This window comes from Nipponia nippon, unplaced genomic scaffold (assembly GCF_047370975.1).
Source record: "Nipponia nippon isolate SJK-2023a ecotype South Korea unplaced genomic scaffold, ASM4737097v1 scaffold_7, whole genome shotgun sequence".
NCBI classification, from domain to species: domain Eukaryota; kingdom Metazoa; phylum Chordata; class Aves; order Pelecaniformes; family Threskiornithidae; genus Nipponia; species Nipponia nippon.
Genome location: NW_028262391.1, coordinates 47,046,681 through 47,064,171, shown reverse-complemented (window position 1 = coordinate 47,064,171; position 17,491 = coordinate 47,046,681). Strand labels below are relative to the sequence as shown.

At 41.2% G+C, this 17,491-nt stretch overlaps 1 protein-coding gene across 1 annotated transcript; it reads right to left on the bottom strand.

The window, feature by feature from the left end:
* Positions 1 to 7,497: 7,497 nt before the first annotated feature.
* On the bottom strand, positions 7,498 to 14,644 carry CLEC3A (C-type lectin domain family 3 member A). Its single transcript, XM_009467165.2, has 3 exons — positions 14,478 to 14,644; positions 12,289 to 12,369; positions 7,498 to 9,157 (listed from the first exon to the last, which is right to left on the bottom strand). Exons 1-3 carry the CDS (start codon positions 14,590 to 14,592, stop codon positions 8,766 to 8,768), a joined length of 588 nt encoding a protein of 195 aa, XP_009465440.1. The 5' UTR covers positions 14,593 to 14,644; the 3' UTR covers positions 7,498 to 8,765.
* Between the last annotated feature and the right edge of the window lie 2,847 nt (positions 14,645 to 17,491).

Below are 17,491 nucleotides of genomic sequence, written 5' to 3'. Positions count from 1 at the left end.
TTTTTGTACAGCATTCCTCCAAAAGCAGACGGCAGGACTAGCAGGGGTACATTTTCCTACCAACATGTTTAATGCATGGTAAATCTCTTTTTTGTCTAGACAGAAACTGTGACCAAAACCACATTTCAACTGATTTTCTAGATGTCTTGAACAACATCTCACAGAAGAGCAGTACCCCTGATATTGCACGCTAACCCCAGCTCAAGAAAACACTGGCAAAAGTGACCCCAAAAACTTAACTTAAAGAAAATGTCCTAAAATCCTACATATTTCAAAGAGTGAGGAACTGTCTTTGCCAGCAGGTGCCGCGCAGGAGGTGCAGCCCTCCCGCAGGAGCAGAGGCTGGAGGGTACAGACTCCAGAGGGAGTCTGGAGGTAGGCGTAGCAGCCATGCTCCCAGCCGGGGCTGGGGACGGAGCTCCACCGAGTCTCGGCCGCGCAGCCGGAGGGAGCGGTCCCCGCTTCGCGGCCCCCTGGGACAGGCAGAGGGGACGGGGCGCTCCCCCGCCGCCCCCCTCCTCCGCCGTGCCCGGCGCTGGGCGGGCGGAGCGGCGCTCCTCGCCTCCGCGGGCAGCTTCAGCACCGGGGCGGCGGACAGCGCCCCGCGCAGCGCCGCCCCAGCGCCGCCTCGCCCGGGGCCGCGGGGCCGGGCCGCTGCCTGGGAGCCCCAGCGCTTCGGCGTGGCCGCGTCCTGATCGCTGCTGGCCTCGGGGGACAAAAACATCATCTCAAAAAAAACCCCAACAAACCCCAAAACCCAAGCCCAGCGAGTAGCGGGCCGGCCATTGCGGAGCTCTGCGTTTCCCGGACCGCCCCGGGATACGGCTCGGTGCTCCGGGAGCCGCCGTCGGGTGGGCGGTGAGTGCTGTCTGCGTGCCCGGGGGAAGCGCGAAAGCAGCGTGGAAACAGCTCCTCCAGCACGCAGCAGCAGCTTCCCCCGAAAATCCCCTTGCTCTCGCCCACCAACAGCTCCTTCTGGGTCCTAGCAGAGCAGGCAGGAGAGCCGCTCTCACAGTGGAGATTTCTGAGCAGGGACCGTCGAGGGACAGGGGTGATGTAACAGATGGCATCGGTATTTAGGGCAGCCAGCACTCACGGGCACTGCTATGCTGGAAGACGAAATCCTTTGCAGCTGAGATACCCCCTTAGCCCACTGAGGATTCACACCTTTATTGGGCTGGGAAATCATAGGAAAAATATCGGGGTTTTCTCTGCTCCTCTCCTTCTTGAGCTGATGTCTGCATTTACTAGTTTAAACATCTCCAGAAATGAAACCAGGGTGATAGCCAGTAAAAATAGAAGAGGAATGTCAAGTTCCTGTTTTGACCCAAAGTTTGTTGAAGTAAATTGAAAAACAGTCCTTTTCCTTCAATAGTTTGCAGATCAGGCCTTTGCACCCTGAATGGACTGAAAGATTTCACTAGTGAGTACATCTTCAAAGCAAACACCACTAAGATCTAGTTCTGCTTCTGTGTTTCCTCCACTGGGAAGGAAAAAATCACTGCTATTGAAGGAGGAATGAGTCTTTTCATTTACAGTTGAATTTTCTGAAAAAGCAGAAGGACCTGGCAACACCATCTTTTGATCAGCCATCTTCTGCAGGAGCCCATGAGAATGCTTGCCTTAAAGCAGACTGTACTTCAACATTTGTGTACTAAGGGTTTGGGATAATCTGGTTGAAACCCCCTTGATTTCAACAGGAGTTTTTCCATTCAGTTTAAAGAACTTTAGGTCATGCCCTAATAATGCAACATTCGGAGGTTTCTGCTCCATTTTCCCTAAGAATGTACATTTTATTTTTACAAAATGATTAGCGTTACATGGGCAAATAATGTAGTACTTTAGTAGAATAAAGAGAAATGCCACTGTGCTCCTAAGGAGGTTGAGTATCCCTGGAAAAGCTATTTTTCGTTATATTTGTTTAAAGAGAGCAAGACTTTAATTTCAAAGGGTTTATTAATTACTAGCAGCTCTCATAGCTGTGATACAGTACAGAGGAAAGACAGCTCATTTAAAAGCACATCATTTACTTTAACAACTAAGCCATCTTCAGAGTCTTGTCCCTGCTGCACTGCTGCTTTTCTTTTTAACTACACCTATATTCATCTTTGGCTATCCTCACAGAAGGGATCTATGTGTGTGGAATTTTCCACATTGCTTCTGCATAAGCATAAAAGAATAAATCGTGGTGCTTTAGTACATGTATCATGTTACCAAGTTTTTGGTCTGAATATATCTATCTTATAGGCAGCCTGTCTAATTAAATGTGCCATCGGCAGGCGCTCAGCCATACTTAATTCACTACCCAAAAAAGTTTTTAAACTTCTTTTCTACTTAGTTGACTGCAAGTATGAGCCAAAGTAATACTCTGAATGTCACAGGGTGATTTTCTCAAGAAAAACCTCAAGTGTTACAAGTTTAGTCAAACTAGATTATTTACATTCAAACCCCTGTACTATAAATTCTCGTTCCTTTCCGCACAGGCAATGCAAAGAAGCAACGCTCTGTGTGCACCCCAGCCTCTGGGCTATTCCTCCCTACAAGTGAGAGTTTGGCCATCTGTACCCTCATCTCGGGTGCTGCTGAAGGAGGAGAAGAGGCCATCTGGCAGAGTGCAATACTGAGCCTATAGACAGCTGCAACCTGAGATCGCAAAGATATCTTTAATGTGCTCTCAAGCCATCCCCTCCTGTCTAAAACTTGGCTGAGGGGAGGAATGTTGTATCAAGACCATCACTCCAGGGAAGTTATCTTTTGTTTAGACAACACTAAGTGAGATTGGTGTTAGTTATATTTATCAGTGCAATAAGCTGTTTCTAAGGTACCCATCATTTAGTTTCCAAGATCTAGTACTGCTTTTATCCTTCTCTAAAGTGATCCACAAGATGGAATTTAACAAGAAAAGAGAAGCTATGGAGGCTTTGTAGGAGAAAGTCTATAAAAAAACTCCTATATAGTAAATAGGAAATCAATAAAGAAGGAAATATTTCCAAACTTTGAGGAGTAATTGCAGGCCACAGAGGGGAAGAAATAAACAGAAAAAGAAGTAGAGTTCCTTTCAAGAACAAAGTATGCATAGTTCAGCCTTACTTTTTTTTTTTTTTTTTCCAGAAAATAGTGCCAGAACTGTTAGAGGTTTAGCTAAGCCTACATGGGCCAAATTCTGCCTCAATTTGTAAGCAGTCATCCAGCTGTTAGGACAAATACAAACAATCTAAGACTGTGCATCACTTTTTTATTTTAAAATGTGATCTTCGATAGCCTATCTGCAAGTGACTCAGTCACCAGTAAGGCTAGCCTGATTCATGGCAGATATTCCTTTTTGATGTGTTGATAGTGATCAGCAAGAGGATTTGTGCCTCCTTGAAGCAGATTGTTTGCCTCTTTCCAAAGGTGGAGGGACAAGGCTTGTACTAATGAGAAAATTCTCATGCAGTTCAAATGAGGCACAGCAAAACCCCTTAGTACTTTTGTTTTGCATAGCACGTTTCTCCTCAGAGAGGTTGCAAGGCAGGAAGCTACATGCCTGTGATGCCAGTAAACAGGCATTTTGTATACAGGTGGTGGCTGTGCATGTAACCCCCATCTGTCTCCTGTGCTCAGTAGCCTCCTGGTCCCAGTGGGCTAATCCAGCTCCTACTGAAGGCTTTGAGCTCTCCTAGGTACACATATGCCTGGTCTGCTGAGCACAGAAAGGTGCTTCCAGCTGGGATGCAGAAATTTTGTCTGGGATTACATCCCCCAACCTGCTGTCTTGGAGTCTGGTACAAGAGGACTTTCTCCTTTTATAAACACCCCTTACAGCGGAAGGAACACAGCTTTCCCAATAACACACATCTGTGTGGTCTATAGAGCTGGCTTAATCCCAGAAGAAGGCTTAAATTGGAGATTAAGACCAAGAAAGCTGAAATTTGAAACCATTTCCCAATATTTTAATGAATTTCCAGTTTCAGTTAGTAAACGTTTGACTATTTTCTATTTAGAGCTTCTGCTGCTGAAATCCACAGCCCACATTAATCCATCAGACAACCAGTGCCTCAAGCACAGCTGAGAACTTTTCACTGCAACCCAAGCATTCAAGTGGGGGTAGGTGCTTGATGTATGCTAACAAGCCTGGGCTGAGCTTAAATATGAGCAGAGCTTCCAGCTGAGGTTCTTTGCCCCTACAGAGGAATCCCCCTCGCTTGTTGCTATTCAAAGGTAAGGCTCTCTGAGGTTGTTTCATGTTGTTCACGGATAAAATTTCTGTCCTTCAGGAATTACTCAGATTTAGGTAGCTGCAGTGTGTGATTCAGACAAATTGTATGCCCCTGTAACATAGCAACAGGTGACTTCATAACTGGTCTGAGCTTAGTGTGACATCAGTGCCTCAGAAACACTGAGTACTCCACAAGGTACTAGGAAGTTGCTGCTGGATGCAAGGAGTTTAACAAGGTTGAATTTTGCACTGGTACTAGGGTGAGTACTCAAGAATAGATCTTTAAAGTCTTTTAAAGTATAGACCTGGCTACAGAATCAAACTTTTGTGCTCCTAGAAAATTTTCCTTCCCAGCATGTTAATGTGTATGTATGAAGACTATGGAAAAGAACATATGGAGAAAAATAAATGGAAGGAGTAAAAGTCAAGAGAGAAAGGTGAAAATACAGTAAATAAAAGTACTGTGCTTACATTCTTGTGTGTAAGGCCAGCTCTGGGCTTGGCTTTGAATTGTAACTTCCTTCCACTCCAAACTGCTCTACTTTGAGCTTTATACTTCCCACTAAGCTCTCTAATGAAAGTCAGGGGCAAATCAGCAACCCTGGGGCTCTGTTGTGCAATTTGAAAAGCTTGGGAGATGCTCCTGAGCACCTCTCAGCTAATATCAGAACTTTCCCTTCAGGAGCAGATCAAGGAGGGTAACTGTGCAGTACAGCTAAGCTCTCAGCTGGACATTGGTGCTGGCAGTCTTCCACGTCAGGCTCTCCCCTTGCTGCAGGCAGTGTCAGCAAGCTCACTAGGATGAAGATCAGCCTGGTTTAACATACACAGGCAGGGCTGAGGTGGTCAAAAAGAGAAAGGAAGGAATGAAGCTGAGTTCTTGAAAATCCTGTGAGTTATAGCACAACTGAAGCCAGGCCAAACGATATTGGGCGTATATCGTGTAATGAACAGGATGAAAGGGTTTCTTCTGACAACCTCTTGTAACTACCAGCTCTTATGCTAGAAACAAATTACTGTTAAAACATGTAGCAAGGCAGAAGCAGAGAGATGTGAACACTGCAAGGGACAACCTCTTGCTCTAATAAGAGATGAGTTGCCTAGGGATGGAGCAGAGAATGGTGACCTAACCCTGTGCCACCGTATGTGGTGACTTGGCTGTGAACATCTTCTGTTATCGAGTCATAAAAGCTGGGGAGGGAACTCTCTCACTTGGGTGCCCACAGCCAGCTTTGCATTCCTTTAGGGCGGGAAGGTGGAAGAATGAATCCTTCCCTGGGGTGAGACAAAGGAGGAGGGAAATCCATGGACACATCAGGTGCAAGGTAGGAGGACAAATATAAGTGTGAAATAAGTGGGGAGAAAAATCACACATTATTTAACCTGTTGTGATGCTGCAATGCAAGGAATAGTTTTAGGGTTTTTTATGTTGTCGTATCACATATTCAGGGCACCACTCCTGAGGTTTTTATCACAATGACTGCTTGGTCTGTTAGGATGGAGTCCATGAAACAGTTTGAGTGAAAAAAAAAAGTCCTTTTTTTTTTTTCTGCCTAAAATGAAAATTTGCTGATATTTGTCATAAAAAAAATAAAAAGAATGTAGGTTTAGCAGCTGAATGTTAAGCACTTTTGAAAATTAGTATAAAGTCTTTAAAAAAAAAACTGTTTTCTATTTTCTTGCAAAGATGATTGAACATGTTACGTTGGTCCTTTTTCCTTTAGCAAGCAACTAGAAGCAGTATTTGTTACAGTAATTGCGTTTAAGTGGCTCTTCACTTTGTAAACTCTGCATTCTCCTGTTATACCACTAGGTGTGAGTGTTGGAGCTTTTTCTGTTGTTGGTTTTGCAGTAATGTGTAGAAAAGTTGCTATCGTGTGTCCTGTTGAATTCCCCGTCACCCAAGGAATTCCCAACTGAATCGTGATGACTATCCAGTGTGCAAATGGGAAATCACTAAGTGACCGCCCACTCCATGATACAGCACCCATCTGCAGAGCAGAATACCCTAGTTGCACGCAAAACTCTGGCTCTTTCATCCCTTTTGCCAGCTGTACATGCACGTACTGGGGAGCAGGGGTCCCTGGTGCACGATTTTGTGTGACTTTTGCAGAGATGAAGAACCCAGAGTTGGAATTTGAAGGGAAAACGTCACTGGGAGACCTCAGAAGATTTCAGAAACTAATTGCAGGAGACTGGTGTAGAGAAGGGAGCCTCATCTGCTTGAATGGAAAAGATGGGCAATACCATGTGTTTATCAGGAGAGAGGAAAGGTAGGGAGCAAAGGTCTGGGGACACGAACTGGTGCAGCAGTGGGTCAAAGCAGGCCCACCAGGCAGCAAATACTTATCTTCACTCTGAGCTCGCTTCTCACAGGCACATTTGGTCACTGAGAGGAAAGATAGAGGCAGTTAATTTGACAGGACAAAGTTTGTCTCCCTGCTGTGTTTCTACTTCATTTTCTGTCTTCCTCCCATTGCAGACATTTCTGGGGGAGTCTTTTATCCTCCCACCATCTCCTCTCCAACCCTAGCCACTTGAGTTTTTCCTCCATCACTTTTCCTGTTTACTTTATGCCCCTTTGTTATTTCTTAACTAAGCATTCTGCTGGGAATCTTCAAACTGATTACTGATTTCTGTATGGTGGCTTTTGCCTTTGTGAAGTAAATCACTACTAAACAAAGTTATTTGTGTCTCTGGTATCTGTATCCACCAATAATATCTATGAATGTTTTCAATTCCTGCGTACAGCTTTAGAAGCTTGGCTGAAATAGATTGAATAGGACATAAATTCATAAACTCCTCAAAAGTAAACACGTTCTGGAATTTGTGGTGAATTTTCAATTTGACTGTAGCTGTAGGGATATGCTGAGATACTGACCTATTTCAGACAAGCCAGAGGTAAAGAAGCCATACAAAATTGCTGCAGACTTTTAATCATGTTTAAATGTAGGTAAAAGGAATATTGATCTCAACCTTAGCAAAGGTTGGTAGATTTTGAAAGAAAATTGGAGATATTTGGGGACTTTTTGCTCCTTTATTTTAACTCAGGAGCTAAGTGAGAGAATTCAGAATCAGGACTATTTTACAAATACATTAAATGTTGGAAAATGAAATTAATTACAACACATTACAGTGGTGCGTTGAACAGTTGCATCTCATACAGCACTTAGGCAAGCAGGGATCCAGATTTTGTCCTGTGGCATGTAGGTGCACTAGTAAAAAAAAAAAAGTACAGTATAATGTGCCCAAAGACAGTACCCCTTTTGAATCATCAAGAAAAGTCCTAGGTAAGAATGGCCTTCACATGGATGCATAAGCCATCAAAAATACTACTACAATTAAATACCAGTAATTGCAAATTTATTGCATAATGTAAGAAAATTTTGCACAACTAAAAGATAAAAAGTAGGAATTAGCTTCCAAGCAGCAATATATTTAAATATTTAAATGAAATTCCTTTACGCAAGAGAGAAACTGCTATTTATAACATGAAGGAAAGTCTCTATTGTGAGGTTAAAAACAGCAAAAAAATAACCAGCGCATTTTACTTCATTTTCAAATGTCAGGTGTTAAATTGGGAAAATTTGCATGTGGCCAAATGAGCCGTGGTTTGGCCCCAGTCTTTTGTGCCAATCAGGTGTGCTGCCTGCCACGTGGAGAGAGGTGAATGAGTGGTGATGGCGTGCCCAGAAAGGGGATCCTTCCTCTCTACTTGTGCTTTCAGGCAGTGTTACTGTCTGAATTACAAAGCCTCTTTCTGATCCTGCAGGAGAGAAGGCTTTTGCACATCTTAAGTCATTACATAGTAGAGGTATGATCTAATCCCAGGTTGGTTTCTTCTATGGGAATGTTCCAAATGACATCTAATATTTAACTATAATTGAGACATTTAGAAGCAAACATGTTTAGATTAACTGATGTTTTAGAACAGCTACCTCCCCCATTTTCTAGCAGTGTATCACTTTTAACTCCCTGTAGTTTAAAAATTAACATCAGATTTTTCTGTTTCATTTGGCTTTCTTAACCCATAGGTAAAACTCTTGGTCACAGATCCATCCTGTTAAACTCTACAAGGATGATGGCCATTTTTCATAGGAGCTCACATAATCTGAAAGTCCCTCTTAAGCACTGGAACGGAAAGGATCCCTACACCTTATATTGGCACATGTCACCATGCAGAAATCTTTTGCAAACTTTCAATAAATTCACTAGAGTTCTGAGTTCAAGTAAATACTATCCTACTATGGAGATACAAAGTACAGAAATAAGAGGTGAATTCCAGCAACCCGAACATCAGGCTGAAACAATATGCCAAAATATGATACAATGTAGGTCAAAACATAATATGTATTCCTGTACATAATGAGAGCACTCACTAAACATAACATTTTTAGCATCTGAATAGAAAATAAATTAATAGAGAAACTTCTGTTTGAGGAAAGAGTGAGTACAATGCAGGAGATGGATATTTTTAACTCACCACTGTCTAAGTGGGAGGGGTTACTAACAAGCAAAACTGCATGTTAAGAACCCAAAACATGGTCATGGTCATTTGTATATGTAATTATGGGATCAGAAATTCACAAATATATCTTTTGGCAGTACGGCAGACTTCATTGACCCACTTGCCTTGTGATGACTGAGAAAAAAAGACACAGTTTTCACGCTTCCCCCCGTTTGGTTGGGCACGATCCCAATTGAAGTACTGTAGAGCCATGCCATTGACATCAACAAATTTCCCTTCATTTATCATGTCATTGACACCCAGCCAAAACTCAGACACTCTAGGCATACTTTTCTTGCCATAATCTCGAAGAGTGTTTGTTTCATCGTTATTCCTTGGGATAGCCAGTGTCCCCCCCTTGGCTATGCAGTCTTCGTTGGCTTCGTGAAAATGTTTGGTGCCTTCTGATATGAGGTAGCACTTCTTATGGGCCTTTGTCCCACGAAGACAGACTGTGAATAGATATTGGTTTGCATGTTCAGTAAAAGCGTGGGCTACAGCTTTGAATAACATTTCCTAAAATGATCATTTTCTAAAGGTATGTTGGGAATTAAGCAGACAAGTCCCTCAGCAAGCGAAAGGCTCTTGCCTCCACAGAGTGGGCCTGAAAGTAGTAGTAAGATCGGACTTTCCTGCTATTCCTCCTCTTCATGTAGGACCTTGTACGCAGCCAGCATGTTAGTGTGCCTTTGGGAACTCTGAACAGACTGCTCACAGGCACCCTCCAAAGCACTTTGGACTACAAGGGATGGCCAAAAGCAGAGCATGGTCTTATAGCTGCTCCAGAGAAGAGGCACTTAAGAGGAAGGACAGACATAGCTGTGAACTTAACACCATAAAGTGCTTTGGAGAATCTTTCCTGTGTTTATGTTGATAAACCTCAGGCATGATCTTGAGCCCCAGATTCCCTGCAGCAATGTAATTCTCTCAAGGATTTTCTTATTTTGCTGTTTCAGAATGCTAAAATATAACCCACACCTGTTGTCAGTGTATCCTATGTCTTCTTTTAGTAAATAGTCCTGCTTTCACACATTTTTACCTTATTTCATCAGTCTTAAAACTGATGGAATGGATGAGGTATGGATGTTTGTATTGTTAGCAGATGCGAGTTGGTCATCAGGAAGTCTATACTTGGCTTTATAGTAAACAGACAGATCTAAAGGTCTTTTCATATTTAAGATATTTAAGTGCTAAAGAAAAGTAAAGTTTTATGCATTAACTAAGCCTAGTTCCTAGCAAACAAAGGCAGGACAAAGTGCTATTTTAAATGTGTCCTGCCCACCAGAAAAATACTGATTTGAAATTCATAATGCAAATCTCTGTCTGGATGATTGATAAAAGTATATTTCCACCTGCAGAAGAATACACATTTGCCTCTTTAGTTCTTAATTTCTGATCTTTCCAGCAAAGTCTATCCCTTCAAACTCTAAATTCAAATGAGGTGAAGTGACTTAAATCTATAAACACTTTTAGAAAGTGTACGCTTATTACTGAGCTTGCATGACAATCTGAACCAAATAATCTAAACATTAGCATTTATAAATCTGGTTGCTTTCAGTTCTACTGGAACATATGAGGGAAGTCTTGATGTAAAGTCCAAATGTACTAGAACATTAATTTGGCATATGCTTTGTAACTGGAATTGCCTTGCAGAACTGCTGTCAAAGTTCTTCCAGCCCAAGGTCTGTGTGGGCAGGCTTGCAGGAGTGAATCCTTAAACTGTGCTTTCCAGCTCTCCTAATGCAGATATGTGAAAAACTGATTGTCCCAAGAAAAATACTTACAAGAAGAGACCCCTCCTCGAAGGAGTGTTTCTTCTGAGCTGAGGAAGGTAGCAAAGGGCTTGAATAAACTCCTGTAACAATTATTTTTAGAATCCTGCATGTGACTACTTCCAGATTATTTCATTTATTCCTTAAACTCATCTTGTACTTATATTAGAAATATGTCATGAAACAACACGAACATCTTCTGTCCTGATGTTTTCTATAATCTGTTTCTAATCCCTGTCATCTGTTCTCGTAAAAAAGTAATTATGTATCTGATCAACAGGATATGGAAATCCACTTTGGACCATATCCTATATGTCTTAGTTTTTTAGTATTTCCAGTTGTAGTACTCATTGCATTCCTTAACTGCATTTTCAGGGTCATCATTTTATATTAGGGCTTATCCTTCAAATTTTATCCTTTCCAACTGCTAATGGCCAAAAAAAAGTAATGAACATATTTGCTAAATGTTGAGTTCTTTAACAAATTTATGTTCATGGGAAAGATCAGAGAGACCTTATATACTTCAGCAATGCTGCAGTAATGATGGAGACTGGCCCTCTTCATGGAGAAAGTATGTGCTGCTAAATGGTATGTGGCAACATTTCGCAGTATGTAGAAAGGAGACCTAGGAAATTCAAGCAAAAGAAGAAATAAGATTGTAATGTGTCTTGGAAATGTCCATAAACTAAAAAAGCAGCTCCTCTTTCAAGTATCATAAGGCCATTAATAAATGCAGTCAGAGCTAGAGGGGTAATAGATATCTTTTTGCCAAATTTGGAATCCAGTTGAACAGTGTGGGTTCTGAATTTAGAATATAGCTCAAAATAATTTTTGAGGATAGAAAATCTCCTGGCTCTGGTTTCATTTCTAAGCCACTGCATGCTTACTCTCAAGCTCCTTCTGGAAGCAATACAAGAATTACTTTTAAACAAGAGTTACTTGTCTAGCACAGGCTCCCTCTTTTTAAGAAAATTCTAAAGTCGTCTTATAAGAAATTCAACATAAAAATATTTTGTAAAGCTCAAAAAGCTCTATGTAACCCAAGATGTAAAACAGGACAACCCAGATATTACCATCCCTAAGGAAAATATGTTCTGTTTCAATATGAATGATGTCATTTCCTCTGTAGTGTCCTCTTGTACGTGTTTAAATGCCAAGTTCTGTGTCAACAGCTGTGAAAAAGCACAACTGTCTAGTAGGTGCATGTGTATTTACCCTTCTTATTTTGTTTGGAAATTTCCATCTGGCTATTTAAATGCTTAAAGGACTCAGCACATTGATACAGGATATTTCTGAACTCACAGTGGTATTACTTTGAAGTTTTATGGCAACATTCCCATTTGAATGTCACAAACTGCACACTTTAAAAAGGCTCAGTCCTTTTAGCTTCCTTTTTAGGGGTGTTTTCAGCCTTTTCTGTGTATATTTTTGACTTGATAGTTAGCCCATGTTCATATCAAAGCTGGGGACCTTACTCATTGACCACCTAAACTCTCAAACCCAGCAACCCTCATTGTGTTGCCTTTACCTGATTATACCTAAAATCACAGCTTGGGGTTGTGCATAGCAAAGACAAAAGTAGTTCTTGCTCCTAGTGAAGAATCGCCTCTTGTACACCATTAGTTCAGACTTGATTTTACTTGAATGCTTCCTTCAATGTTTGTCTCACCATTACAGCTATGGCATACCATGTTTTTAAGGAGTGGTATTTCTCAGTCACAAGTCCCCATTAAAGAGAAGGATGGGAGTAAAGGAGAGAGGAAAGGCAGTGATAACTTTTGGAAGCCATTGACTAGTGCGAGCTGCTTTACCTGTCTGAAGTGCTTGCATTTCTTTCAGAGCATTTACTTCCCGCCACAATTTGTCAATCTGGGTCTTTAGGTCATCTTTTTCTTAAATAAAAGAAATACGGATAAATGAACAGATACGCAAGCAAAAAGAATATTTAAAAAATTAAATGTTAAAAGCTGTTTCAAAATATTATGGGTTTCTGCATTGCTGAGATATGTTTTGATTTCTTTTAAAGATTTTTCCTTAATGAAAGGATTCCCGTATGGTTTCTATAAAAAACAGGAGGAACCTACCTTTACCTTTCACCATCATAGTTTTCAGTTGGACTGTATCCTAGTAACTGTTTGAAAACCATGGATTGTTGCAGCTAATAGTTATTTTGCATGCCGGTATCTAGTTTACAGCAAAATTTGCCTATTTACTTTTGAACCTGTACACCATGGTGTATATATATGACATAGAAATAATAGCAGGACACAAGTTGTGTTTATTCAAAGAAATGTTATTTCTGTGAACATGAAAGTTTCACACAACTCTTGTTTTAACACAGTGAGGAACAACTGAAATAATCCAACTTCACAGTCTGAATGTATGCAGACAAGCTTGCTGAGCTGCAATTTCCCCTCCCCAGGAGGAGCCTTCCTCTCTCCGTCAGTACAGAGAGGACCTGGTGACTTGAGTCACATAAATTCAGTATGAATCACCCTTTTGTAGCGCTTACAAAAGCACCAAGAAGATGGTGGGACAAGAAAAGAATTTAATTTGCACATAACTCCATTTTCATGTCCTCTTTTCCATTCTTTTTTCTTAATTATTATAATATTCCACCACCATCACACAACTAGCAGGCGTTTCCATCGCACAAGATGACAATTTGATTGCGGCAGTAACCAGACCTTCCAGAAGCCACAGTAATGAACATGAGGAATAAATAAGCTCTTTCACACATAGCAGAGCTAACAAAACCACAGTTCCTACAGATGGGTGTTACATCACTAATCCTCCAGCTGCACCCCAGAAAGCTCATCTCTTCTCCATATTCTCTGCTGCCTGTGGGGATAACCCCAGCTGTCCTTCGTGACTCCCTGGTTCCCCAAGGCAGGACTCCCAGTTCCTCAATCCATGTCCTCCCTGTGATTCCCAGTTCACAGTAGCCTCTCCATGTCCCCCGGCTACTTCAAAAGAGGCAAAAAGCAGAACAAGCTGAGCTCCTGGTGCAACCTTTTCATAGTGGGACACTAATGCAGATCTCTCCTTCCCCCCCCCAGTTTCATAAAATATTGGGAAATTTATCCTCAGGAGTGCCATTCTTCTGGCAAATTGTTTCAAGTTCAAAAGCAGTGGAAGGCTGACAGACAAATGTGCTGGTGAAACAAATGTATAAGCAGCCTGTCCTTAGGACACCAAGCTAAAAACTATAGAGATTCAAAAGGAGAAGCACATATAACTGTATAGCTCCAGAGCAGTGTAATCATGTTGTACAATGGCTTTATCAGAGCTGCGTTTTTTTTCATTGACTAGGAGTTTAAATATTTGCCATTAACCTCCATAATACCCTCTTCTATTAGAAATAAGTCTTTAAATTAAATACACAGACATTTCCAAACAACATTCAGTGTTTTTTTATTTGCTCTGTAAGCTTTGCTCTGGGAATTTATGCTTTATCTTTTTCTGCTAATTCTTTTTCATTAGTTTGACTTGCTATTTCACAGTACTTGTCACACAGGTAAAGTAATATTTCCCAAATATTAGACAGACATTCCGTTAAAATTAGGAAAAGGTTCAAAAATCTGAACAACCTTGGAGACTGAATGTTTTATTCTGCTCTTTTCCACCATATGTACATGAATTTCCATTCTTCTGGTCTTAGTCAATGTAACTATGTAACTAAGAATGATTGGCGAGACTCCTCTCTCAGCTGTACCTCCAAGGCCTAAATAATGCCAACAGAGATGAATAGGCATAACAGAGCAATATATTTGCAACTGTTATACAGCTCTATTTCCATAACTCATTCTGCCACCTTATTTTTAGCTTTGCTAACTCACATAAAAATATTTTAAAGACACATATAATATAGACTCAACTGTGCTTTGTTAATAAGCATTTGTATAATGTTAGTTTCTGGTTCATGCAATGTTATTTAAGTACATAGTAAACTTGCATAGTCTGTAAGTTTCTATCCCTCCTCCCAGTTAAAACCCAGTACCTTTCACTCTACGTTTGCTGTGCTTCCTGGCTTTGAATTTGGAAGCCTGGCTGATGGTCTGATCCAGCACTAGTATGCTTATGAGTAGAAAAATCATAAGTCCAGTTTGTGCCATGTCTGTTCTAAAGAACTTAGCAAGAAGCTTCAAGATATTCTCTTCACCAGCTCTGAGAGTGAGTCACATAGACAGATCTAGTAGGGACTGACCGAGGTCAGTTTTATAAAAGTGTAGTGATAGGGTTGGCTGTACTCCTTGCTTACGAAATGTGTTTAATACTTAAGCTGGCTGTAGCATAAGGCATCCCCTTGTTCTCACATCTCATCTGAAATTCCTATTTCCTTTTTGAGTTCAGCTGGGACAGGTTGCTTTTACAGAGGCTGTACCAAGCACTGAACAGTGCACTGATTGCCACTAATGAGCGCTGTATCTCCTCTTTTAACTTTGAAGCCAGAATGTATGGAAAAGCAGACAGATGCTCAAAAACACCTTTTGCAATGCCAGCCTCAAGAAGGGGTAGCCAAAAGATTTCTACAGATATAACAGGCTCACCCAGCACAGCTCTGGCCCAAGCTGGCTAAGTCATGACAACGGTCATGATCTTATTTACATTGAAACAAAAAAAAGAGTTTACTCACTCCTGAGTAAATGCAAACATTGCAGCTACACTCACACACATGCTATATATATATACACTAAGATCACATCATGTGAGGCATGCATTTGTTAATTTATGAAGAGTTAATAAATACCTAATAGATATGACTGCATTTCTGATTAAGAACAGTATGTGCTATCAGCAGGGTCTAGTCAGGGGAACAAAAGAGAGCGATACACTTCCAAAGGTTTCCAAGTCCTGACTATATGGTCAGAGGAAGAGATGCTGCTCTCAGTGCAACACAAGATGCTCAAAGCAGGACAGTCTCTCTCTGGACTCCGGAGACCTCTCTGCATGTGGATCTCTTTCATTTGCCCTTGGGCTCTGAGTTCTGTGGGGCTGCCTTTTAAGTGGGATTGCTCTAAGTAGTAGATCCTCTCCCTGATTTTGGTGAACAAATGAAATTGTCACAACAATGTGCCCATCCATCATACTCTTTTCTTTTTTTTTTTTTTCCCTTCCCCCCCACCCCCCGCAGGAAGAGAGGGTTTGTCTAAGATGTTGACACTGAAGTCATCACTGGGTGATAGGGTGCTGGCAGGCGCAGTTTGTGCCCCTCAGAGCTGTTGTTCCAGATACTTCTCTGCCATCTCTGCCTTGGTTACATCCTGCTCACATTGCCAGATTTTTTCAGAACTGTAACAGCAAGAGACTTATTACTTTATTAAATGAAAGCTGAGATTTAGGGATGTGCTGTTATACTACATGAATGCATACTGGCTTTTTCCAACCACCACGTACTGTCTAAAAGCACTTCAGTACTTACAATGTAAAACACACCTACACCATCTGTTCTGGATACCTTTAAACAACTAGCTGTATTCTAATAATCTATAACTAGTAAGCATCTATTAATCATTAGTTAATAAACTTTTCATAAATGCATCCTGATATGATAAAACTTAGTTTCAGTGGTCCTGCTTCAAAATATTGAAGTATGTTACATTGTGTAGGGAAACCTCTGGATTGAAAATGCTAAGTCCTCAGTGCTATTATGGAGCATAGCACACCAGAGATGGTTATCACAGGGTCCCACCCACCCAGGACTGTCTAACAAATCACTCAGCTGCACATTTCAGTACGCAGTTATATGTGGAAAAGGCTGTCATTCCAACTAGCACACCAGAAACTGAAATGTGAGCTGTCAGAGAGGAAAACAAGGAGCTTTGCAAGGGTCTAGTTCAAGATTTAATCTGTCATTTAGAGCTAACCCTAAGTTCAGGGTTGATCCATATTTTATCCCAGTAATATTGGGGCATCAATATAAGTTAATTAAGGGCAGACAGCTGAATCAATAACTGCCTCCAGTTAGTTTTTCACTTGGTCCCTTCTCAGAGGTTGTGGAATTGCACATGAAGCTGATCCTGACCCATTGCAGCTTGTAGCCTGACATATTAAACTAGTGCTAATTTGGGGTTACCTCAGTAAGGGAGCTGTAAACCCCTGGAGCTGTTTCATGTGGAGCTTAGCTGTCCCACAGGCTCTGAGAGAGGCAAGGACCAGCAGCTGGGGTCAGCAACTATTTTAGTGTGCATGTTTTAGGACTCAGTACCAGAATGTATTTGTTCCTGCTCCTAGGAACTTGAGTTTTCTAACACAGGCTTTCTTTTCTTTCTGTGAAATGAGTCTGACAGAAAAAGATTTGTACTCTACTGAGACAAGTACACAACTCGCTAGAAATGGAGGTACAAAGAAAACACAGATTTGGTATTCTGAGAGTTCTTGGCCAAGAGCCTGAGTAAAAACCTGTGCTTTTTGGAGTATGCCATGTTATGTTCTTTTAAGAACAGACTGAAACTCTGTTTTGAAAGCTTCATCCCCCTCTTTTAGTAGTCTCTTTGAACGTTTTACCAGTCTGCAAGTAGCTTAGCTGGACTTCACTCCTAAAACCTGAATCACAAAGCTGTCCTTGCAGCTGCTGTGAGAGACCACAAGGGTATAGGGGCTTGTTTGTCTAGAATTTGTCTAGAGTACCTGAGAAATAGGTTTCACACTTATGACTAATCTATAGCAACTGAGGAAGCAAGTTTAACTTCTTGTATACAGCGTGTGGGCAGGAGAGTCAGAGAAAAGTCAAAATACGTTGTTGAGAAGATGTAAACTCCCAGTGCTACTGTGAGGAAGCAGGAAATGGAACCACATAGGAGGCCCAGAGCCTCGCTGAAGTGAGTACCTGGTCTGTGTATGGTCTTGAAACCAGCATTACAATGTCATTTAGAGTTGTAATTTTTCTTTTACTAGCATAGTTATAATAATATAATACAGCCCAGAGAGTGATAATACAGCCCTACACCCCTATGTCTAGATGTAATTTTTCCTGAGACAAATTATTTCTCTTTCTATATCAGAATGGTGCTA

Bases quoted from the DNA above. Each gene is read 5' to 3' on its own strand.
- CLEC3A (XM_009467165.2), bottom strand. From the start codon at position 14,592: ATGGCACAAACTGGACTTATGATTTTTCTACTCATAAGCATACTAGTG. The intron at 12,370-14,477 runs GTACTGGGTTTT...CTTTTATTTAAG, and splicing joins CAGCAAACGTAGAGTGAAAG to AAAAAGATGACCTAAAGACC. The intron at 9,158-12,288 runs GTAAAGCAGCTC...ATCTATTCACAG, and splicing joins AATGCAAGCACTTCAGACAG to TCTGTCTTCGTGGGACAAAG.